Source organism: Neovison vison, chromosome 12, assembly GCF_020171115.1.
Source record: "Neovison vison isolate M4711 chromosome 12, ASM_NN_V1, whole genome shotgun sequence".
Classification (NCBI taxonomy): Eukaryota; Metazoa; Chordata; class Mammalia; order Carnivora; family Mustelidae; genus Neogale; species Neogale vison.
In genome coordinates, this window is record NC_058102.1 from 85,075,940 (window position 1) to 85,100,674 (window position 24,735).

At 38.8% G+C, this 24,735-nt stretch overlaps 1 protein-coding gene and 3 non-coding genes across 7 annotated transcripts; all 4 read right to left on the reverse strand.

Annotated features, from left to right (window-relative positions):
- Window positions 1-4,305: 4,305 nt before the first annotated feature.
- On the reverse strand, window positions 4,306-23,570 carry KANSL2 (KAT8 regulatory NSL complex subunit 2). 4 transcript variants are annotated; one of them, XM_044228915.1, is made up of 10 exons: window positions 23,506-23,570; window positions 22,698-22,956; window positions 21,732-21,910; window positions 21,091-21,205; window positions 17,134-17,297; window positions 16,744-16,910; window positions 16,118-16,214; window positions 12,088-12,341; window positions 6,646-6,765; window positions 4,306-5,980 (listed from the first exon to the last, which is right to left on the reverse strand). In XM_044228915.1, exons 2-10 carry the CDS (start codon window positions 22,946-22,948, stop codon window positions 5,846-5,848), a joined length of 1,482 nt encoding a protein of 493 aa, XP_044084850.1. In that variant the 5' UTR covers window positions 22,949-22,956; window positions 23,506-23,570; the 3' UTR covers window positions 4,306-5,845. The 4 variants fall into 4 exon arrangements, with proteins under 4 accessions (XP_044084850.1, XP_044084852.1, XP_044084849.1 ...); XM_044228917.1 differs by lacking the exon at window positions 23,506-23,570 and adding an exon at window positions 23,301-23,492 and having other exon boundaries at window positions 12,190-12,341; XM_044228914.1 differs by lacking the exon at window positions 23,506-23,570 and adding an exon at window positions 23,301-23,492.
- On the reverse strand, window positions 6,178-6,313 carry LOC122892843. Its single transcript, XR_006381516.1, has one exon. It is a non-coding gene; the product is annotated as a small nucleolar RNA SNORA2/SNORA34 family (small nucleolar RNA).
- LOC122892842 lies at window positions 7,892-8,024 on the reverse strand. Its single transcript, XR_006381515.1, has one exon. It is a non-coding gene; the product is annotated as a small nucleolar RNA SNORA2/SNORA34 family (small nucleolar RNA).
- LOC122892841 lies at window positions 15,894-16,030 on the reverse strand. The gene has a single exon (XR_006381514.1). It is a non-coding gene; the product is annotated as a small nucleolar RNA SNORA2/SNORA34 family (small nucleolar RNA).
- Window positions 23,571-24,735: the final 1,165 nt, after the last annotated feature.

The window sequence follows — 24,735 nt, forward strand, 5'->3', positions numbered from 1 at the left end:
ACTATTTTTTTAAAAGATAATTATTGAGTAGTTAAAAAAAATAAAAACCAACAATATGCTGTTTATAAGACTAACATTGAAAATGAAAATACAGAGAAGTTTAATCTAAAATGATGGTAGGGATCCTAGGCTTATCATGGGGATCACTTCATAATATATGAAAATATCAAATCATTATGATATGCATCTGAAATTAATAGGATATTGTATGTTGATTATACTGCAATTAAAAATAAAATGATAAAAAAAACCCTAAACAATAACTGAAAGAAAACACTATATATATATATAAATATCAGACAAAATATATTTTAAGGCAAGCATTATTAGATATAAAAACAATAGATTTGAGGCAGAACGTAGAAGGAAATAATCAAGATAAAAGCACAATCAATAAAATAGAAAAAAATCCAAAAGAAAAGAACAAGTTAACCAAAAGTTCATTCTTAGGAAAGACAAAGGAAATCGATAAACATCAGGGGAGACTAAGACAAAAATGAAGAATGCACTGATAGGAAGAGAAAAAAGAGAATCACTAAATATGATTCAGTCTTCAAATAGGTAAGATTTTATTGCAAACAACTTTGCAATAAATATGAAGATTTTATGAAATGGGTAAATTCTTAGAAAAAGTATAACTTACCAAAATTGACACAAGAAAAAACAGTAGATTTAACAATCATTTACCATTAAATAAATTGAATCAAAAAGGTATCATCCACGAAAAGCAACAGTAACAACAATGGAAAAAATTCTGTTCTTCAGAATTGGTTTAATTAAGAACAGAATTAAACGAATTCTGAAGAACAGAATTCAGAATTAAACAAATTCTGAAGAACAGAAAGAGTTGACAGAAGTCCAACTCATTTTATGAGAGCAATAAAACCATGACAGTAAACAAGGAAGGAAAACTACTGGCCGAAATCACTTATAAACCCAGATGCAAAAATACCAATACATATGAAAATTAAATCTAGAAATCTAGAAATATATAAGAGTAATAAATTATGACCAGTTGGGTTTATACAAGGAACAATGTGTTTAAAATTAGAAATAAATCTATGTGTTTCAACATATTAAAGAAGAAAATCATAATCATAATCATCTCAATAGATGGAGAATTTTTTTAATAAAACTCAGTATCAATGTGATTTGTTTTCACTTAGCAAACCAGGAATAGAAAGGAAATCAATTATTCTGGCACTAGCTACAAAAGAAATGCTCAGCAAACTTTTTATTTTTATTTTTTCTTTAATTTTTTTTTTTTTCACTTAGCAAACCAGGAATAGAAAGGAAATCAATTATTCTGGCACTAGCTACAAAAGAAATGCTCAGCAAACTTTTTATTTTTATTTTTTCTTTTTCTTTAATTATTAAGTAACCTCTACACCCAACACGGGGTTGGAACTTACAATCCCAAGAGGGAGAGCTGCACACTCTACCAACTGAGCCAACCAGGTGCCCCAAACTTCTAAAATCCAGGTCCTTCTGAATTCAAACCCCATTCATTTGGCCACATTTTAATGCTTTCTTTTCAAATAAGCCCAAGAAGTTGAATATGGCTGGAAAGTAGTACATCAGAGAAAGAACATTCTTTGAGACAAGGATCATTAGATAATTAAGGTCAGATCATGAATGGTCTTAAATGCCATGCTAAAGAGGCTATTTGTGTGTTTTCCTGAAAACAGTGAGGTGACACTGAAGGTGAAAGGTTGGCATAAGCAGTAGAATGACCAAATAAAGCTTCTTTCAAAGAATCGTTCTGGCTGCAGTATAAATTTAGAAAGGGTAAAACTTAAAGCTGGGAGATGAGTTTTCAAAAGAGAGAACAAGGGGTTGCAAGTTCCAGACCTGTAGGAGCCAGACATGAGTGAAATGGGCCAGTTCTAAGACAACAGGAGAGGTGAGAACTCTAGAAAATGAAAAGCTCAGGTCACTATAAAAACCCGCAATTCAGCTCCTGTCAATTGTTTTCATGCAAGAATATTGCCCAGGATTGCTAGATCCAGTCAAGAAAATTTTAATGCATTTTTTTCATTTTCAAAATTGTGCCCCCCACACACACACAACCAAGTATGGGCCAAATCTGGTACAAAAGTCATCAGTTTGCAACTTGTGGCTCAAAATAAGGTAAAGTCAGTAGAGAAGAAGAAAGAAACCCAAACGATATTATGAAGAGAGAATTGTGATAGTTATCAATCAGGTGAGGGCAGAACAAAGGGGTAAAAATGGATGACTTCCAGATCTCCAGTCTGGTCACTGGGTGGATGGTTTGTCATTCACTAAGCCACGAAACACAGGTAGAAGAGGTTTAAGGGGCATTCAGATAGCTAATCAGCAGAAGGAATATAAGACTGGGAAAACAGAAGCCATCTTACATGCCTCAGTTCTTTCCCCACCACCACTCCCATTGCTACATCTTCAGCTCAGCTGTATCAGTGATACCTGGGCAAGTGATGAAACAGGCAAAATCGAAGTGACATCTGGAAGTAAGCAGACTGTCTGAGAAAAGTTGGGTAGATATACCCATCAAATGGAACCATCCATGGTGGGTTAACAGTGAGGCTGAGTGTTATTATCTGATGATGCTAGGATGGAGACTGTGCTGGTGACCTAGGGTTAAACCAAAGTGGCCAATCATTGCAGGCTGTGAGATTGGGACAGCTGAGCCTGTTGCGGACCTCAAAGTGTTAACGAAAATAAAGTTAACAGGGAATCCAGGAAATACTCTCTCCACTTAGAGGAAGCTAGATTTCAAAGATTGAGACCATGACCTCACCCATTACACACCATCCCTGGTTGCTGGAATCTGAAAGCATTAACCTATCTTTATCCCAAACACATACAGGTCACAATATGGGACAATATTTAGGACAATATGGATGTACCTTGAAGGCATATGGTAAGTAAAATAAGCCAGACGAATACTGTATAATCCCACCTACCCATGGAATCTAAAAATAAAAAAATTTTTCTTAGAAACAGAGCAGATTGATGATTGCCACAGACAGGAGTGGGGGTGGTGGAAATGGGTGATGGTGGTCAAAGGTAAAAACTTTCAGTTGCCTGATGAATACATTCTGGAGAATTACAGGCTGGGGAAAAAAAGTTAAAAAGCTAAATGGGGAAGTGGGAGAGCCAGAGGTTTCTTAAAAGGAGGCCTCTTTCACCTGCAGCACAGAAGCACTCACAGTTGAGTGGCAGGCTGAGGACTTAATGAGTTGAATTCCAGAAAAGCCTGAACACTCCAAGTGGTACTATTACACTAAGCTCAGGAGCCTGACTGGAAAAACCTGGAACCCTAACGTAATGGTATTACATCTGGATGGAAGCTCCCAAGAATACTGGCTCTGCAGACTTCCACGAACCAAATCATGTTAACAGAAGTGGCCTATCACTCCCTAGCAAGAGCAAGCACCTCCCCCATGCAGAAGACTCTCTTAAAAAGAGGGCCATTCTTGGGGCACCCGGTTTGCTCAGTAGTTAAAGCCTCTGCCTTTGGCTCAGGTCATGATCCCAGGGTCCTGGGATTGAGCCCCACATCAGCTCTCTACTCAGCAGGGAGCCTGCTTGCCTTCCTGTCTCTGCCTACTTGTGATCTCTGTCAAATAAATAAAATCTTAAAAAAAAAAAAAAAAAAAAGCGGGGAAACATTCTCCCAAACGTGTCCTCTTCTTCCCACAAAGCTGCCTCCACCTCATTTCTTTCCTGCCAGGCCAAAGAGCAGGTTTAAATCCCAGCATGATCCAGCTGGTAATGCACTGGGCCTGATAAGGGAGAAAAGAAATTGTACCTCAAAGAACTGTAAGAAGTAGCTAGCAGGTATTGGTAGAAGGCAGGAGAATACACCTGGACTTGGATTTTGAAAGTGCCTAATCAAGAGGACCAGAACATAAAATTGTAAGAAGTCACTGGCTTGGAAGCATGTTTTCAGTACTCCTAATTTAACACCTTGGCCAGGAGCCCAGGGAATGGGGGTAAAGTAGCTGCAGGGGTGCCTTTCAAAAACCTGGAAAAAAATGATGGTGAACACTCAGCAATGTGAAAATGCTGCCATTGCCCTAGCAAAGGAATCAAAAGGTGCAAAGAGAATATGCCAGAATGGGTCTGTTATGTGAGACCCAGAGGACATTCCCATTCACCAAAGCCATCAGGTAGAAGGGTTCCAATGTCACCAAGTTCAGTGAGCCTTCTGCAGGCCAGGACGGAGCATGTTAACAGCCACGAAGATCACAGGGCTACTAAATAGTAGAAGTCAGCTGGGCAGCACTTTAACAAAGGTCCAGGGACAATTACAGGCACACATTTTACTGTGCTTCGCTTTATTGCACTTCGCAGATGCTGCATTCTTTTACAAACTGAAGGTTTGTGGAAACCCCGCAACGACCAAATGTAGTGGCACTATTTTCCCCAAAGCATTTGCTCACTTTGTGTCTGTGTCACATTTGTAAATCTTGCACGATTTCATTATCATGTTAGGATAATCTATGATAAGTGATTACCATTTGCTGAAAGCTCAGATGATGGTTAGCACTGTTTAGCTATGAAGTATTTTTTAACTAAGTTATGACTTTTTAAAGACATAACGCTATTACACACTTAGTAGATTACAGTACAGTATAACTTTTATATGTGCTAGAAAAACAGAAAATTCATCTGACGTGCTTTATCAAGATATCTGTTTTGACTACGGTGGTCTGGAACCTAACCTACATATCTCCAAGGCATGCCTGTAACAGACAACTTCTAGCATAGTTAACTCAGTCCTAAGTGAACTTTTATTTTAATCCTATCTTTAGATTCATCATCAAAATGATCTTGGCAGTTTACACCTATCTCTGCTCCAGCATCAGGCTCAACTTCAATACAAGTTTTTTACATACATTCCTAGCTCTAGAGAATTTTGGGATGATAATCAGACATTAACTGGGAGAAAAGCAATGCAAATGGGAGTAGGTGGCACAAAGAGCAGAATGGAAAGAGGAAGATCTCTAAAACTGGTAGGCTTTAATAAGGAAGTTCCACCCATTTCCATTTACTTCTTACAGGTTTTCATCTTACCTTCCAAACCAAACCAAGTTCCTGAAAATGTATTTTACTTCTTGGGATTGAAGTTAACCTGTCCTGTTTTTCCCTTTCCCATCAGATACAACTCCCTAAGGACCCAAAAAATATATATACACATTCAAATACAAAGAAAACATGCATTCAATTGTTTTACATTTTCATAACATTTTAACATTTAATAGAAACTATATACAATAATTTTTATTATATTTTACATAAGATAGCCACTACAGAAATTTACATAGGTTAGAAGCAAGATGGATGATTAAAGAGCGCCCAGTCCTGTGGGCTATTCTCAGAGATGATAGGTCAGTGTTCAGTGGAGGAAGGAGGGGTTCAGATTACCAATCAGGTGAGAGGTGAAGAAAGGCTAAAACACAGGCCATTAGATAGAGATAATCAGACGCTGGGTTCCATTAATAACCCAAAGGTACACACATCTCCTACCTAAACACCTATGCGTATTTGTGCCTGGACCTGGGAATTCCCATTACAAAGATGTCTCTCCCTTAGGCATAATCCCAAATACTCTCAGTCCCAGCAGCTCTGACAGGAATCACCTCACCTATCTCTCTCTTGCCAGCACAGAGTGGGAAGACACTCTTGGTCCCTCCCCAAAAATCTGGTTTATGTTGGACTACAGCACTCAATAACCCAGAGGAAAAACAATGCCATAGTCGGAGGTGTCCTTCAGTGCAAGACAGTCATAAATACTTGTTTAAAAGAATGGAAAATTCAAATCCACCAAAGTCAGATAAATGGTTTCCCAAACAAATCATCAACTGATAGAAGAAGAGTGTTCTGGCTTCCCATTTGTAGTAGCCACTCCGCTCTGAGGCAGTGGTGCAGAGGCTTTCTCAGAATTTCGAGACCCCTGTGATCTGCACCCATCTCCAGCCATCTGCATCTGGCCCTGTTAAAAGGAAGTCACTTTGGTTACAAATCCATTCATTATGGTCTGAAACACGAATGTGACTTATCAAGATCATGACAGCAGAAATATAGTAACTGAGAGGTTGCTCTTCCCTATACTGTACTATCTCTGATCCTTGGAGTCAGCGGCCATGACAGGTAGCATTCCTGAGGCCCTCCCAATGGGAGGGAGCTATGGGTTGTTTCTTCCAATGAAACAGCCATTCTCTGCTGAGGTTCCAGAACAGCCAGGAGATCACAGGAAGACAGTCCTTTGGGCCTCTGCTTGAAACAAACAGCTATAGTACAACTGCTAGTCTTCAGTCAGGGCCATGGTACCCCACCCAAGGCTCAAAGAAAGAAGCTGAATCACATGACTTGTCCTTATGCTACGATGAAAATAATTCCAGTGCTGAACTCTCCCTTTAAAAAGAACTACTTATGTTTTATGTAGATTCCTTGTCTTAACCTCTTCTAGCTAACTAAACACGCATTTTGCTCTCTGAAATTCTGGGACTAGTGGTGTTCTCTTTAAGGGCCCATTTATAGAACTGCCATCTGGGGCCCCTATACAGTCTACTTGTGATGACAACCCCACACTGGGAGTACATGCTAGCCACAGCCAGCAGGGAGACCTGTGCCTGGATGGGGTTGTCCTTCACTTGCCAGAATATCCACCGGGCCTTCGGCAATTTCTTTGACTGAATGATCTTCAAGGGTTAGTGAAGGATCAAAAAGTAAGGGTGAAGGAGGGCACTGCATACCATCACCCACAACATCCAAGTCCTAGGAAAGGAAAGAGAAAAAGCCTATCAGTAAAACCAAGGGAACCAGTAAGCTGAAGCTGGCATATTGTTCAATAAACCTCAAAGCAATTTTCCCATATTTCTCTCACCCCCTTGCCTACCTTTAACCAAAAAAAGATTTTTCCCAGAATGTCCAGCAAATGGGATAAGATCCAAAAGCGCTAAAAACTTTTGCTTGCTGCTGAGTATAAAGCACAGACCACTGTACTAGCATTTAAAAAAAAAAGGTATTTTCAAATAGAAAAATTCAGAGACAAAAATGTAGAATAGTAGCTACCAAGGGCTGGAGGGAGAGAGGAAGCAAGAGTTATAGTTCAATGGGCACAGAGTCTTGAAGCTGACAGAAAAATTCTAGAGATGCACAACGGTGACAGCTGCTCAATACTGTGAATGTACGTTAACACCACGAATTGTACACATAAAAATGATTAACAGTAAATTTCATGTTATAAACATTTTACAAAAAATTTTTATTTAAAAAAAAAAGTGTATTCCTTCTAAAACTAACTGTAGACACCATATAAGCTCACCAGTGGTGAACCTAATATGGACAATCAGCATAATCACAAACTAAAATAAAATACTGCTTTCACAGACTGGACAATATGCAAGGTGGCTGGCTGGCTGACTGTCGGCAGAGCATGCAACTCCTGATCTCAGGGTTCTAAGTTCAAGCCCCATGATGAGCACAGAGCTTACTTAAAAAAAAAAGGCTGGACAATATGAGATTGCTTGATTAATGCCCAACAGTCACAGGGAGCTAAGAAGTACTATTTGGATGAGGTCCCTAGCCCCTCCCAGAAATCCCTAATTCTTAAACAAAACAGACTTCAATTGCTCTTTTAAGAGGGGGCAGGGGGGAAGACACCTGGGTGGTTCAGTTGGTTAAGCATTTGCCCTCTGCTCAGGTCACGATATTGAGATCCTGACGTCCTGGGAAGGAGGCCCATGTCAGGCTCCCTGCTCCATGGGAAGTTTGCTTCTCTGTCTGCCCCTCCCCCCACACTCCTGCTTTCCCCCCTCTTTCCTCTGCCTCTCTCAAATAAATAAAAGCTTTTTAAAAAAAGAGGAAAAATAAGAGAAGAAAAAAAATCATATTCCATAATCTATGTTCTTCCAATTGAAGGAGCCATTGCCACTGGGATGCTGAATGGCTTCCAGACCACAGAAACACAGTACTCTTGGCTCCTGTTTGAAACCAACAACTACAGCAAACCACTGGTCTTGATTCGGGGCCAAAAGCATCACAAAGCCACAGTGTCAAACTAACTTTCATACTACCAAGAGTCTACTGCAAAAACTCCCTTCCCAAGAGTGAATTTACAAAGGGCTTCTACTCCCCTATGCCAAATCCACTTTATATAGGTTGTTTCCAGTAATCAAGCTTTACAAGAGACTTAATTCTATGCTTTTAAATTAAGTCTAAGCAAGTGAAACCCTTTCTTTGGTGTGCTAATTATTAATTACCAAATTAAGTATCACACTTCACTACAATTAAGGTAAAGAATATTAATTAAAAAATGTACGTCACTTAAACCTGCTCAATTTAAGCAGAAATTCAGAAAAGGATATGGTCAGCTACCTAACATCTATTTCAGATGTGTTAGAAACTATTTACTTATTTTTCCATTCAGTCATCCATTTATGAGAGTGCTGAGGAGGGGGAGGGGGCAGAGAGACTCTTCAAGCGGACTCTCAAAACCCATGATCTCATGACCTGAGCCAAAATCAAGAGTCCCCACACTAAACTGACAGAGTCAGCCAGGTACCCTTTGAAACTTCTGTACTATCCACAAAAACCAGTATTCTCATGTGGTTAAGCCTGTAAAATGTTCTCTTCAATTCTTTTACTATGCACAATTATTATACATATAATTAACTTGGCATTTGAAAGAACCAATTTAGGGACGCCTGGGTGGCCTGGGATGGAGCCCCCAGTTGGCCTCCTTGCTCAGCAGGGTGCCTGCTGCTCCCCCTGCCTGTGTGCCCTCTTGCACTCTCTCTGGCAAATGAATGAATGAATGAAAAATAAAAGAACCCACAACACGAAGTTTCCCAAGTCTCAAGACGACAATGGTATGGAAATGTTTTGTAAAGAAAATAGATCTTCAAAAGGCTTTTCTCACATGTTCATTTTGTCTGTTACAAGAATTAAAATTGGGGAGGGGCGCCTGGGTGGCTCAGTGGGTTGAAGCCTCTGCCTTCGACTCAGGTCATGATCTCAGGGTCCTGGGATCAAGCCCCACATCAGGCTCTCTCCTCAGCGGGGAGCCTGCTTCCTCCTCTCTCTCTGTCTGCCTCTCTGCCTACTTGCGATCTGTCTAATAAATAAATAGGAAAAAAAATCTTTAAAAAAAAAAAAAAAGAATTAAAATTGGGGAAAGGAACCTCAAACAAGAAGAGTGGATCAGCAGAAATGCGTATCACAACAGGAATATTTAGAAACAGAAGTCCATCAGGACATAAAAACAGAATCCACATTTTGTTCTGATCTCAAAAATCACACACAAAAAGTAAGAGGATTATGGTATTAGGTTGTTGCCAAACATCCTTGGATCAAAGCACAGTAAACAGGCAAGTATAATATCCAGAAAGAAGGACTGAATTTTAACCTGCATTATTATCTAATACCTCCCATAGGTAAAATTACCAGAAGTTATTAGCAAGTTATAGAAATGACATCTAAGGCAGAATGTAGGTTACAAACTAAGATTGCTTGGTTAAATTCATACAATTAAGAAACCATTTTCCCCCCCAGGGAAATTGTATATTAATAAATACATCCAGTACAGGAGGACAAAATTTCTAAAACTGGATTTTGTTTCAACATTTTCCAGAGAATTTTTACTTCAAAGATTAAGAATAAAACTATACTTATAATGACCAATATGATTTATCAAGTGTATTAATAAGAACATAGTAGATGATAAAGTACAAATGATTATCATTTTTTAAAAAGATTTTATTTATTTATTTGACACAGAGAGAGAGATCACAAGTAGGCAGAGAGGCAGGCAGAGGGAGAGGGGGGAAGCAGGCTCCCCACTGAGCAGGGAGGCAGATGCAGGGCTCGATCCCAGGACCCGGAGATAATGACCTGAGCCGAAGGCAGAGGCTTAACCCACTGAGCCGCCCAGGCACCCCAAATGATTATCATTTTAAACTAACATCAAAGGTCCATCTTAAAAACCCACTGGAATGTGAAAAGTAAGGTTACTTCTCACATTCTTTTGGGAAAAAAAAAATCTGAACAATATGAATAAACAGATTTGACAATGTTTTTAGATATTTTTAAAGATGTTATTTATCTGAGAGAGAGAGAGAGACCGTGCGTATGCACACACACACACAAGCAGGAGGAGGAGCAGAGAGAGAGGGAAGGCCAAAGAGACGTCCGGTTGAGCGCAGAACCGAAGTGAGGCTGGATCCCAGGACAGAGATCATAACCTGAGCCAAAATCAAGAGTCAGACCCTTAACTGACTGAACCACTAGGCGCCCCTAAATATTTTTAAAATTAAGATCCCTTAAATGTCAGTTTCACATACATATAATCACAAATCTTATAATCTCCAGGATTTTGTGTAAAATTTTTCTGAAGAGCAATACTAATATGGCAACAGGTGAAAGGGGAAAAGCAAAAAGGTCAAAACAGAAATGGCTCTAAAAAATTATCAGATGAGGGGTGCCTGGGTGGCTCAGTGGGTTAAGCCTCTGCCTTCGGCTCAGGTCATGATCTCGGGGTCCTGGGATGGAGCCCCGCATCGGGCTCTCTGCTCAGCAGGGAGCCTGCTTCCCTTCCTCTCTCTCTGCCTGCCTCTCTGCCTGCTTGTGATCTCTGTCAAATAAATAAAATCTTTAAAAAAAAAAAAATATCAGATGAAATAGAATTTACTATCCTAATATATCTACATAAAATACATGTGCTAGTTTCTATATATTTACATTATTATCTGAAAGGAAAGTAGTGATACAGTGCTTATTAGGTTAATTTTCAGACCTTTAAATTTGCTCATGTTATTAAGTTTAAAAAAAAAAAAAAAGATAGTGCCTCTGCACTTTCTTCACATTTAAAATGAAGGAAAGAGGACAAAACTGTCCTTATCAACAACGGGCTATCTGTTCATTTACACTCTTCAACATAATCTCACTGGAAAAACTTGGGAAGTACTGAAGTATATAAAGGTCCCTTACTAGTTTTCATATTCTATGAAATCTGTGTTAAAGAAATTTTTTTAAAAAACAATTATAATCAGGATTATAATAAAAATGAAAACTTTATTATAAATGAAATAATGAAAAAAGTTTAATAAGCCTATAGATCATATATAACCAAAAGGGAGAAAGGGGATCATGAAAAAAAAATTAGACCCAGTTTCTTCTTAGTATCACCTTTCTTTTTCAGATAGTACCCTGTCCTTTTATATCCTTTTTAACAAAAGCAATACCCTTCAAGCCACCCAAACTTTGCTTCTACCATTAGTAAATAATGTGGCAAACTAGATTAAATTTTCCATTTATATTTGTAACATTAAACACGTCATGGTTATATACAAAAACTTTATTATGAAATTCAGACTTATCTTCAGAACAAATAATGAAGACCTTTATCCAGAACACTAAATATTAACTAAAGTGCTAAGACAAAGATGCTATATCAACTGATCCCTGAGTCTGGCAGTAGGATAGTGCTAACTATGGGAACAAATAAAATCAGAGATGGGTTAATGGGTTGGGAACAATTGAGGAACAAGCTTAAAAAAGTAGTGTACACGCTTAGAAGGCTGTAAATACTTAAAAAGAGATCACTGTTGTTCTAGTCCATTCACAACAGAATCTACAATAACACATCAAAAATAAAAGCCAGCAGCCAGAACTAGGTTTAGAGTCATTTCTTCGGGGGCATATTAACCTGAAAATGAACTTTACTACTACAGAGCAAACACACAGCTTAAAACCGTCAAGAGTAGATATGAGAATTCATATGTACCATTAAGATTCTAGTGAATCACTCACCTTGTGGATGAGTACCAAGTTTCCTGGCTATACTAAATCCAAAACAATCTTGACTTTCCAGCTTCCCATAGTTTACAATTTAATTCCTTATCATTCCCTCAGATAAAGAAAAACTCCTGCCAACTTAATGGTCTCTAAATTAGTATGCTAACATACAAACACAACCATACATGTAGCATTTCAAAAACTTTATCAAGTCTCCTGGCCACAAAAGATGAACCTAGTCTCACCATTAATAAATAAGGCCTTGCCTCAAGGGCCAACCAGAGCAGAGCTTCTCTAACTTACATCACTGAACTCCAGAGGTAAACTCTCAGTGGGCTGAAGCTCGGCAGCACTCAAGTACAGATCCATGGGGCCGGCTTCCAGATCGTCTGGCACAGACAGTACCTGCTCGGGCTTATACATCTGAGGAGGCAACTGGAAATGCAGTGGGCAGCAGGGATCCTCAGAGAGGCTTACAGGAACTGGTTTGTTGCAGGGTACCTCTTCAGACCCCTGGCAGCATTTGAAGAGAACCTGATTCGTGTCCTGACAAATATCTGTAGAAAAATGGTCAAGGGAAATAAAATGGATCTACTAGAGGCACAAAATACAAGTGTTATCTGCCATGTAAAATTCAAGGTCTGCACTACAGAAGACAACTGGTTACATGTGAAACAGAATCAAACACAGTTAGCAATTTTTTCAAAGTTCTTCTCAAAGTGTCATTCACTAGTATCCAATTCCAGCTCTACTGGTAATTTAAATCTAGTCCCCAAATTACACTTCTGGATCCCAGTCATTTAAACTAGAGACACTAATCTTGTTCTCACTTGGGAGAGTCAAACACAAAACATTTGACAACATTGCTAAGCAAACCTCAGTAACAATCCTAGGAATCTCCTACGAAACATTCTATGGCAAAGGCAAATAGCTTGCAGAAACACTACCAAGGCCTCCCAAGAATCGAGAGATACGGTGTTTCTGCTCTGTTAAGCACACTGGCAAAAAAAAAAAAAACTGCAAAAACTTCTTGAATCTTGTTTCCAAAATGTTTACATATGTTTAAAGCAGCAGGGAACTGGGGAAAATAGAAGCCCTAGTAATAGACAAAAAATAAAAATAACTTTCCATGCCCCCTTGCTTTTTGGGGGGATAGGGATGGTAGTGCAGGGGAGAGTTCTGCCATGGTTCCAAAGAGAAAGGAAAGAAGATAATTTTGCTTATGAGGACCCATGGAAAGCAAGTACCCCAGAAACACTCCAAGAGGACTAACAACTTCTACAGAAAAGGGCAAGTTTCCAAGTTGGCAAAGCAGCTCTGTAGGATGAATCAAAATTAAACTGATTAGATAAACAAAATTTAGTTCAAGTTACTCTCTCTGTGAAATGTTTGATTCAAGTGGTAACTATTTCTTGAAATCTTAACTACATGGTTTCCCCCTAGATTAACAGACAACTGTTATTTCAAATGTGGGCTTATTTTTAAACCAGAAGCCACAATTTTCTATGAACTAATTGTACCCAGAATTAAAGAATTATGGGTAAATTTTCCTCCCAAATTTTAAGGTAATATCTAAAAATTAATAAGTCTAGCATGTATTTTATTTTTAAGCCAAATAAAACTTCTTGAATAAAGCCATTTGTTTCAATCAATTCTTAGAAACTGCTAAACTCTTAAGACAGGGTTTCACAACTGTAATTCTACTGACATCACTGGCTGGCCTGTGCATTGTAGGATGCTTAGCAGCATTCCTGGCCTCTAGCCACTAGATGTCAGTAGCACTCTCATCCCTAAATTGTAAAAAGCAAAATTGTCTCCACACATAACCAAATGGGGATAAAATGGTCCCCAGTTGAGAACCACTTCTCTAAAAGAACAGTAAACAGTACAAAGTAAACAATACTTATCAAATGAAAATGAACAATCAAATGAACAAATACATGAATCTAACAGAAACAACCAGATTTGCATTCTCTATGTGCTTAAGAAAACCTAGTCTCAAATGTGCTTAAAAAGTCCAATCTTATTACATTATTAACACTTAAAATCAATCCATTAAATTAAATGTTTTAATCCGAACTTTTTTCATGGAATTCAAAGGACTTTCACAAGTCTCTTATTTAATACAATATTCTGGAAAAACCCTCCCCCATCCTCCTCCACCCCCTTTCCTTTCCAATGGGGACAAGAGAGACAAAGAGAAGGGAATGGTTAACCTACAACTAGAGTCTGGGTCCTTCACTTTCAGTCCAGTGCTGTCTCCATTAGACCAGTGTAAAGAGTTAACAGGTCACCAATGGCAGTCGCTCTTTCTCTGGGATAAGGACTTAAGGAAGGGTAAGTGACTTAAGCAACTATGGAGTGGAAAGGAAAAAAGCATAAAACAAAAGAAATCATACTTCCCTTCTCCTTTCAAATACATTTCATTTTCAACTTTGCTTTTTAAAATATTAATAACCTAATAAACCATTTAGTATAATATTTTAAGTCTAAAATATTCCTCAACATCTGTAAACTGAGTTTTTCTGAGTTATAAAGTAATTCACACTCCCTGAAGAAAACCTGGAAAGTACAAGGCAAAGGAATAAAAGGCATTCATAACCCCACCAAAAAAAAGCAGTCAATTTCTGTTAATTCCCCTCCCAGTATTTGATTATATGTAATTTCATATTCTATTTTTGTCACAATCATTTTCCTAGGTAATTCATAAATTTTGTTAAATCTAATGCTTATTGCCTAAACATATTCCATATAATGTTACATCATAATTTTCTTCTCTATATCCCATTTCTAAAAATGTAAAGGCTGTCTCCAGTTGAAGGAATTTTATGTAAAAATATCAGTCTACATTGTATTATATCCTTAAGATAAACTCCAAGGTAACATTATATCAAACAATATGAATACCGGGAGTACCTGGGTGGCTCAGTGGGTTAAAGCCTCTGCCTTCGGCTCAGGTCATGGTCTCAGGGTCCTGGGATCAAGCCCTGCATCAGGCTCTCTGCTCAGCAGGGAGCCTGCTTCTCTCTCTCTGCCTGCCTCTCTGCCTACTTGTGATCTCTCTCTGTCAAATAAATAAATAAAATATTAAAAAAAAAAATATGAATACTGCCAAGCTCCTTCTAAAAAGCTTGTAGCACTTGATCTTCCCACTGGCAGTATTTAGAAGGACTCATTCACCACAACCTCACCTCAACTTCAACTTGAAATTCACTCATTCATTAAATATATATCTACAAGTATCAAATTCACAGATTAAAAATTTTATTTCCTGTTTCACTTGTGTACAGTGAAGATAAATTTTTCAACATTGAGCCATCCTTTGCCCAATTGTTTTGAGCATTTATCTTTAGTTTTTAATTACCTTGCACCAAGTAATTTGTGTATTAAGGACAATAATCCTTTATCAGATATTACAATAATTAATAAACTGGTAAAATATTCAAATAAACAGAACAGAAAACAATTTTTTCCTCTCAGATGACCAAGAGAAGATCCTTTTTCTTTTCCTATTAAAAAAGATAAACTTCATTTCCAAATATTTTATATCTCTTGCCAGGCAAATGAAATCCAGCAAGATTTAAGCCTTTTAGATAATAAAGATCATACTTAACAAGTGCTTTTACTGTGAAATTAAGTTTCTTGATATCCATAGTAAGGATGCACTTACACAATTCAATAAACTCAAAGTCTTACAAACTGACAGTAAATGTGGTCTCATAGCAGAATCAAGAGATGCTATGATGGTTCAAAGGCAAACTAACTGGGAGGGTGGGGAGTAGAATCATTCTATTTTTGGAAATAGTAAGTTTTCAATTTGAATGAATTCTAAAATATACAAATTAGGGCCCTGACCATACAAAAGGATACTTCTTAAAGAAAGGTCACAGTTCAGAATCGACTGTTTTCTAGTGGAAAACCTGTATCAATTTTGTGTGTGTGTGTGTATGTGTGTGTGTCTGTGAGAGAGAGAGGGAGAGAGAACTGGATTTAACACTATTCTATTTCCAGTGAAACTATTCTATTTCCAGTGAAAAAGTTCTAGCACAGATCTCTGTATTTTGGAATCCCAATACTAATCTACTATAAATAAATATTAGCCCACTGCTATATATTTCTTTCTAATGAATTGACCATTACATTTCCAAAGTTTTGAAATGGTCAACAGACCATAGAAAGACATTTCTTTAGGCTCCTGTTTGAAACCAACAGCTTCAGCAAACTGCTGGCCTTGATTCAGGGCCAAAGGAAAACAAAGACCTTCAATTAAGCAAACTATCAGAGACTCCCACCTAGCCTTTAGCTAGCAAATTGAACTGAATAAAAAAGATACGGGTAAGGCAATGTCTGGTCATTGGAAGAGACTGATTGGAACAACGAACATCATCCACAAAGGCCAAGCACCTCTGACTGGAACGAGTTGTGTGAGCCTACAATGGAGAAAACAGATAAATCAAACAAATCATCAATACAAAATACAGCCAACTGGAGCATCTGGGTGGCTCAGTTTGCATCCAGCTCTTCGTTTCAGCTCTGGTCATGATTTCATGAGTTGAGAGACTGAGCCCATGCCAGGCTTCCTGCTCAGAGGGGAGTCTGCTTAAAGATTCTCTCCCTCTACCCCCACCCCACTCACATGCACTCTCTTGTCTGTCTCTATAAATCTTAAAGAAAGAAAGAGAGGAAGGAAGGAAGGAGGGAGGCTGGGAGGGAAAATACAACGAATTATATGAGAATAGATACTTGTAACATATAAGAAAGGTACATCCTTAAAAGCTAAAAAACTCAACACATGACAACCTCAAGATCAGCAGTCTCTGGACTCAAGTGCTCTTTTCAATTTACCCCACGTCCAATTAAGTCAGATTTCAGAGCCAAGACTGTACAGTGTTTTGACTATTACTCTAACTTAGTAAACAAAGCAAATACATACCCCTTAGAGGTATAAACACAAATTACCTGTTGGGCAGCACCATCTGTGGCCAGCATTCTGCGTTCCTTCAGCTGCCTATGTAATAAGGCTTCCACTCCGTAACGCTGGCGATACCGCCGAAGACACTTCAGACGCTTTAAGTTCTCTCGTTCTTTGGCCAAAAGTCCCTCTGGGCCAGTCAGGAGACTACTACCTGATGAGTCACAACAGTCCAGATGTTATGTGCCGAGCAACCAATAAAGGATGGCTGCTCCAAATTAACAAGAAATAAACAGGGTAAATTCTGGCCATAAGATAGCTATTTTCAAAAGCAAATTCTTCTTCACTCCAGGTACCAAAACAGATAAATCTAACTACTACCAAATTCACATTGTGAACCCACAAACAGCTGGTTGGGACCAGCATAAAAAACTTGCCTAGAGCTTCATGTTCCACTTTGCGATTATGTAAATAACGTCGCTTCTTCTCTTTGAGCAGATGTTGAAGTCGTTTAAACTGATCGATGTACAAAGACTGCAAACGAATTAGCTTCTCACGCATTATCAGAGCAACTTCTTCTGCTGTGTAAACACCAGCATGTCTGGAATAAAACAGAATTCAGCAAACAATAAGAAAACATAATATTAAACCCAAGCTTAAAAGGAGGAAAGGGTAGAGAGGAGACTTAAGTTTGTTATTTAACAGTAAGCCACCACTGAGACAATCACCTTATTAAATATGAATGTTTTCATACACAGCATTCGAGTTATTAAAAAATAAATAATAGGGGCGCCTGGGTGCCTCAGTGGGTTAAAGCCTCTGCCTTCAGATCAGGTCATGATCCCAGGTCCTCGGATCGAGCCCCGCATTGGGCTCTCTGCTCAGCCAGAAGCCTGCTTCCTCCTCTCTCTCTGCCTGCCTTTCTACCTACTTGTGATCTCTGTCTGTCAAATAAATAAATAAATAAATCTTTAAAAATAATAATAATAATAATAAAGAAAATCCCTGAACATTGGATACTAACGTATGATCTCACAATATGAGGAAGGGGAGTGGTTTCATTATTTTTCCCAGTTATCTGCAGTTAAGAAATGAAGATTTCAAACATTCAAATTTTTTATTAATCTACAATCTTATTCAATTTTATAATTCGTAATTTAGTCACTTAGTCAGGATAGCTTAAAAGTATTCAATTTAATAATATTACTATCTTAATAAGATTACTTATTACTTAATAGTAATAAGATATTACTATCTTATTATCTTAATAACATAGAATAATACTATCCTACTATTTTAATACTATTAAAATAGTACTAAAAATATTACTATTTTAATTGAAATTAGAAATTTCAATTTCTAATTTAAAATATATTCCTATATTGGAATTTACATGAGCCCTCAAAACACTGGTCCACAGTGGCTATTCACCGTCCCCAGCTCATTTCCTTAACAAATTTCTCAAAAATATAGCACCCTGGGGTGGCACTTAATTGCCAAAGATCTAGATCCACATCAACTTTACTAAGCTTGGCCACCAATTATAAACATAAGAAGTTATTCTAGTGATTATGATGAGGTCACCTAAGCAACTAAGTAAAGAAGCAATTTAACTGGAGACTTTCCTGATTCTGACTTAAGTCTAAATGAAAAGATTAACTGCTAATTTAAAAGATTTTTGAGGGGGTGCCTGGGTGGCTCAGTCGCTTAAAAGATTTTTGGTTCCATTAGCCTTGTACGATCATTACATAACCAGGAAGAGGACATTAGATATATACTTGACTTCCTATTTTCATATTTTAACTGAGTAAAAATTACATCCTTTACTTCAAACAATACTTACAAATTATGTACTCAAACTAATTTGAATTACAAATATTACACCTTCTTTAAAAATTAGCTGTTAAGCCATTAAAACACACAGAATAAATAGAATTATTAACTTCAGGACCGAAAGCAAGTAATCTCTCCCCAAAAACTTTCTCGAATATAAATGGAAGCCAATACTACCTGTGCATTAAGTACAATTACAAAGTAGTCTGAAGTAAAAATAACAAATTAAGAACCAAAACATGAATAAAAACTAGCCAATTATACAAATGACAAAATCTAAGACTACCAAAAAGTTGTGAAAAGGTTTTAAAAACATCTGAAGTCTAAATAAGATAACTAATTTGCATCTTCAGGAAAACAGGTTTGTTGCATTAGTATGTTTGCAAACCTACTATTGAGGACTTAACCTAATGTTAATTTTGTTAAAATGAAATTAACTTCATTGTACCCTGCCAGAAGAGAATTTACCAATAGTCTAGGGACTAGAATTTATAAATGGAAAGTCACTATAATTAGAATTTACTACAAATCCCTGGGGGGAGTGGGTCATTTATTTAAAGATGGGTGTTTCAGACATTCACAGCTAGTTACTAAAATCATGTACCAACTTCCTGTACTCTGATATTCACAAATTTAAGTCAGGGTTTTATTACTTGAATTCATCTTCAAAAAAGAAAGAGCCATCTTATATTCTATTAAATGTCTCTCATGAAAAAGTATTCCCCAAAATTTTAGTAACAATGATGAAGACTCAATAACCTGAAATGACCTTTACAAAAACTAGTTCTGAATACCTGTAGAATGTCATATGACAAAAACTACTTTAAAGAAAATTACTTTTTAAAAAAGGGAAGATTTGGGGCACCTAGGTGGTTCAGTGGGTTAAAGCCTCTGCCTTCAGCTCAGGTCATGATCCCAGGGTCCTGGGATCAAGGCCCACATCTCATCGGGCTCTCTGCTCGGCAGGGAGCCTGCTTCCCCCTCTCTCTGCCTGCCTCTCTGCCTACTTGTGATCTCTCTGTCAAATCAATAAAATATTTTTTTTTAAAGATATATGCTGTTGTTAATGATTCAAAAAATGGTCCTAGTAACAAAACACGGACACCAGAGAGGAAATTAGAAGAATTTCATTAAATAAAAAGACTTATATTAAATTTAAGACATCAGTACGTAACCTTATTAACAAATTTAGTATTAAAAGACATTTAACAACTCTACTGACATCCCTAAAAATGCGAGTATTTTAGGAGGCCGAACTTTTCTTTGGATCATCTCATAGAGGAATTAAGAGAAACCTCATATTTAGTTGCCTACTTCATTTTCCCCTTTGAATATTCCTTTTAGGAGAAATCGACATCAAGTACCTAGTCCTTTTAACACTTATACATCTCAAAATTAAGTGGCATTTTTAAGTTACACTAGCATAAATATATCCCCTAGAGACTGATCCACTCTAAATTACTACTGACAAAATCGAATTTTTGGACCTTTGAAGCGGAGTTATTTACCACACCAAAGGACAGTCATTTTGTGACTATAGAGAGCATATACCTCTTCAATGCAGCAAGTCTGGAATTTCCAGAAGCACAACTGGCGGGCGGGGGGGGGGGGGTATAAAGTTACTGCTGTGAGAGAATCCTGCTAGGTAATGAACATTCCTACATTCCTTTCTTTTCAAACTACTTAGATGAGACTTTCCAAACAAGTACTTCCCGAAGAGCTGACTAAATAGACATTACTCAAGAAAAATAGATGAAATTAATTCGACTTAGAAAATGTAAACCTAAATGACTTTTTATGACGAGACTAGAAATTCATTATCCCTCGTACTATTTATTTCTATGCAAACTGTCAATGGAAGTGTTCAGACAGTACACAGAAAGAATAAAGAAAATAAAAAAAGAAAAAAATTAAACTAAACCCAAACCATGAGACAGAAATATGAGATTGTGAGTGGTAATTTTTTTTTTCCTACAACTCCTTAGGTGATCATGGGCTAAGTAAAGAGTAGAACCTTAGTTAAGATATAATTAGCCTGATTACTCACTTCTGGGATCCTAAATCAGTTTCTCTTTCTTAGGCATGAAACAAAAGGAAACTCCTGAACATCTTTTTATTTTTCTACTAGGGGAAAAAAAAACGTAAACTGTAAATTTGCAAAAAAAAGTAGTTATTCAAATACAGTAACATTACTGTTACTGAGGTTTAAGCAGGAATCCATTTAAATCAATTTCTTCTTCTCTAACTGATCGAAACATTTCTCAACCGACCTCTTGTGTCCAAGAAATTTCCTATTTTCTCCCCTATACATTTTCATGTGTAGAATTTGATATCCAAAATTTTTCCAAATTCCCGACTTCCAAAAAAGAATAAAATCTTGCTCTGCAGCAAGACAGTGATGAACCAGGACACTTTAAAAAATACAGAAGCTATTACTGTCACAAATAGCTAAACTCTCTTCACCCCTCCTAGGTTCTTTATCTATTAAAAGCATGCATTATTGTAGTCCACAGTCTAACTACAAAAAAAATTTTAAAGTCTTATGTGGAGTTACAACTTACTTTAGGGGATCTTCTTGATCACTGTCTATGCTATCAGCTTCACTGTCAGGGTCACCTCTCCATGTCTGATCCACAGTAATGGGTTCCTGCTCCCCATCACTCCAGCTGTCTTCATCTGAGGCAAGGAAGGGAGAGCAGCCATTAAGACTTCCCACCTCTGTAACTCCACCACACAGAACTAGATTACTTAACCCATCAACCCAAACATTAACATTTAAGAGAAACAAACAAACAAAAACCCCCAACAACTTAATACAAAGGCACCGGCAAATAAAACTGGCTTGAAAAAATATAACCCAAGTAAGGTTACTTAAAACATAAATAAGGCAACTGTGCCCTTAAAAGGACAGAGAGGTCAACTCAAAATTATTCTTGCTTCCTGAAATTACCTTGCCTAACAAAGACAAGCATAAAAACGGCAATGAAGGAAACAGTAATAAACTCAAGACAGTAAACCCAAGCACATACTACATCAAACCGAAAAGAACTAGTGAACACAACAATCCTGGAATTCTCACCAAATCATCAATGAATTACAATTTTATTCTATTACCATGTGTAAGTTCAAGGCACTGTGCTAAACCAAAATAAGTTCTTTAACTTACTTTTTCCTTTTTCATTCTAGGAGAAAAGATTCTTACCCAGAATTCGACTAGCTTCACTGCGGCTACTTTCTGGAGTTTGAGACCCCAGCTCTGTCTTAGCGTAAGAGCTTAGCTGGCACAAGAGTGTTTCACCCACTGGCCCTGGATTGGTCTTCTTCATTTGAGCATGAAGTGCCAGGGCATTCCTACGGGCATGTTCAGCACAGAAAGACACGCTAAGGAGACAAAATATTAACATTTTATACTCACATCCCTTCTTGAAAGAGTTCAACCATTTTCACAGTCACTAGTCTTTAGATCGTTTTTAGGAAATTAAAATAACTACTACCTTCATTTATAAGTTAAAAAGGCCAGTAAGACAGAGTAATTTAACTGGCCCAATGTCAACTCATTTGGTCTTACTAAGGGGACATGCAGGTAGCATAATTATCTTGGCGCTTCATTCATCAAACTAAACATCCCAGCTATAAAAATGCTGACATCACCTTAGAACAAATCAAAGAGATCCACTTGCATCTCTCAAAATTGTTTCTGGTAACTCTACATTTTACTTCAGTATCTATCCACTGAAGGTAATAAGATACGAGGCACAATTTTAAATCCAAAATATACATGCAGAATTAACTAGCCAAGTTATGTTTCTGCATGAATACTTTTGCTTCAATGATGAAAGCTATGAAGCCATTCCTAGAAGAATGCACATATACACAACTTAACAAAGGGCCAGGGACCCCAGGGTTAAGAACAATCTAGAATATCCCCTTATTTTATAGACAAGGGAAAAGGTCTAAAGAAATTAAATGAGTGCCCCAACTGGAAGTGGCCTCTTTGCAGTCTTCAACGGTTTGGGTGTTGGTGTTGTTTTTTTTTTTCTCCTCAAGGATATATCCACATTCCCAATTTTACAAAAACTCCAGCTATTCACAAGGCCATAATATCCACCTCTCCCTCTCGTTTTAAAACTAAAAATAAAAACGATATAGATTATCTATACATATATACCCATCTTTCTTCTCAGGCTTTGGAGCAGCACTGGGACATCTTTTTCCATTCTTCGTTGATATATAACTACACTGCTTGAAGGGAGCATTCTTGTCCTCAAGGATATGCTTAATGCAAAACTCCTGCCCCTCCAGACGAGGCTGCGAGCATGGGCGATGAGTGAATGAACAAGACAGGGGTTCCTGGGACCTGGGCACTGGGGTGATCCTTCCCCGATTGGTCGGCAAGACGTGGATCCGAATCCTGTTCATACCAAAACCTGCAGGGTCACACAGATCAAAAAGCTCTTACCCTTCCCGAAAATTCCTGCTCCACGACATCCGGGCCGACCGCGAGTAGTTTCCAAAAGACTGGCAGAAGTCACACTCCGTAACTGCCTTCCTCCCACGTCTCCCCAGGCCACCAGTCCATTTGTCTCACTTCAATTTCTCCCCCATGCCCACCACCACCCGAACCACCAGCACGTCCTAAGTATCTCGGCTCGCACGGCCGCCGCACGAGCCGGGAGCGCCCGCCCCACGCGGCTGCAGCAACGCCGCAGCGCCGCGCCGGGCCTCCGCCTCCCTGCACGCCGCCTTTGTCCCGGCCCGCCTCAGAGCTCACGGCTGGGCCCTGCCCGTCCTCGGCCGCCCGTGCAAGCGCCATTTTGTCCTTCGGCTCCGGGCACCAGAGAATCTGGCTTCTGGAAGCCTACAGAAGGAAAGCAACCTCGACGCTGACTGGGACGAAGTAGCAGCTCGAAGACGGAAGGAGGGGAGAAGCAGCAGCCTAACTGCGGTAGCGAAATTAAGCACCGCCGCCATCTTACCTCTGCCACCGCGCCGCACCGCGCCGCTAGCTCTCTGGGCGCGCCACCCGCGTCTACCTCGACCCCGCTCCTTTCCAAGCTCCCAACCCCTGATTGGCTACTGTGCCCACGGCTGTGTGTCACCATTGGTCGAGGCCGGCTACCTATCACGGCTGGAGGGCGGGGCGCTGAGAAAAAGCGCGGCTGGGGTGGCTAAGACAACCTGTCCGTCAGTCAGCAACTCCGCCCCCGGGAGAATGAGGTTGACCGTACGCTGGCAGCGGGAGTCGCTCACGCGGCAGGGCTGTGCTTCCAGTTCGCGGCATGGTTGGTTTTCAGGCTGCTTTTGACCGCTGTGTGGACCTAGGCTGCTGTTACCTCACCACCCTGACACAGCGGGTAAAAAAATCAGACATGCAGAGGCCAAAAATCGCTGTACAGTTGACTCTTACTTTTTATACAGGAAAAGGCTGTAGTTTTCTTTGTGAGCAGTTCATTTATTGAAACATTGAGTATTTACGGAGCCTGGGGAATTTATAAACACTTGATTTTTCAGAGCAACCCTGCAATAAGGGGGCTGTTATCTCCAGTTTTACCGATAAGATAACCGAGGAACAGAATGGACCTATATCTAGTTATGGGAAAAGGAGGTGAATGTTATGAACCCAGCCCTCATTTTTTATCCCTTATTGCCTCTCATATAGTATAGACCATGACCGAGAATAAGGAAATACGAGTTCCGGTTTAGGCCCAGCTTCTCTAAAATCCTCTACAATTTCACGCTAAATAAGGCGGGTGTATAGAAATGGGAAACATGGGTGCCTGGGTGGCTCAGTGGGTTAAGCCTCTGCCTTAGGCTCAGGTCATGATCTCAGGGTCTTGGGATCAAGCCCCTCAGCGGGGAGCCTGCTTCCCCCTCTCTGCCTGCCTCTCTGCCTACTTGTGATCTCTCTGCCAAATAAATAAAAATCTTTTTGAAAAAAAGAAAAATGGCAGACACAATCCCAATTTTATCATATTTTAACGATTTTTAGTTAAATCATCTTTCTTCATCTCCACCGCACCTCTTACTGGAAGGAACCAACAATTTCCCCCTCTCACCTTTCTGGATCTCTTCTGCATCCCATCCTTCCAATGCTTCTTTATCTATTGTCAGTTTAAGAGGTTTCTCCAGCACCAATAAGCAGGTATGATTCACACTGCAGGTGAGCACAAAGAATCTACAATGCTCAACAACAGCAGTTTGGACAC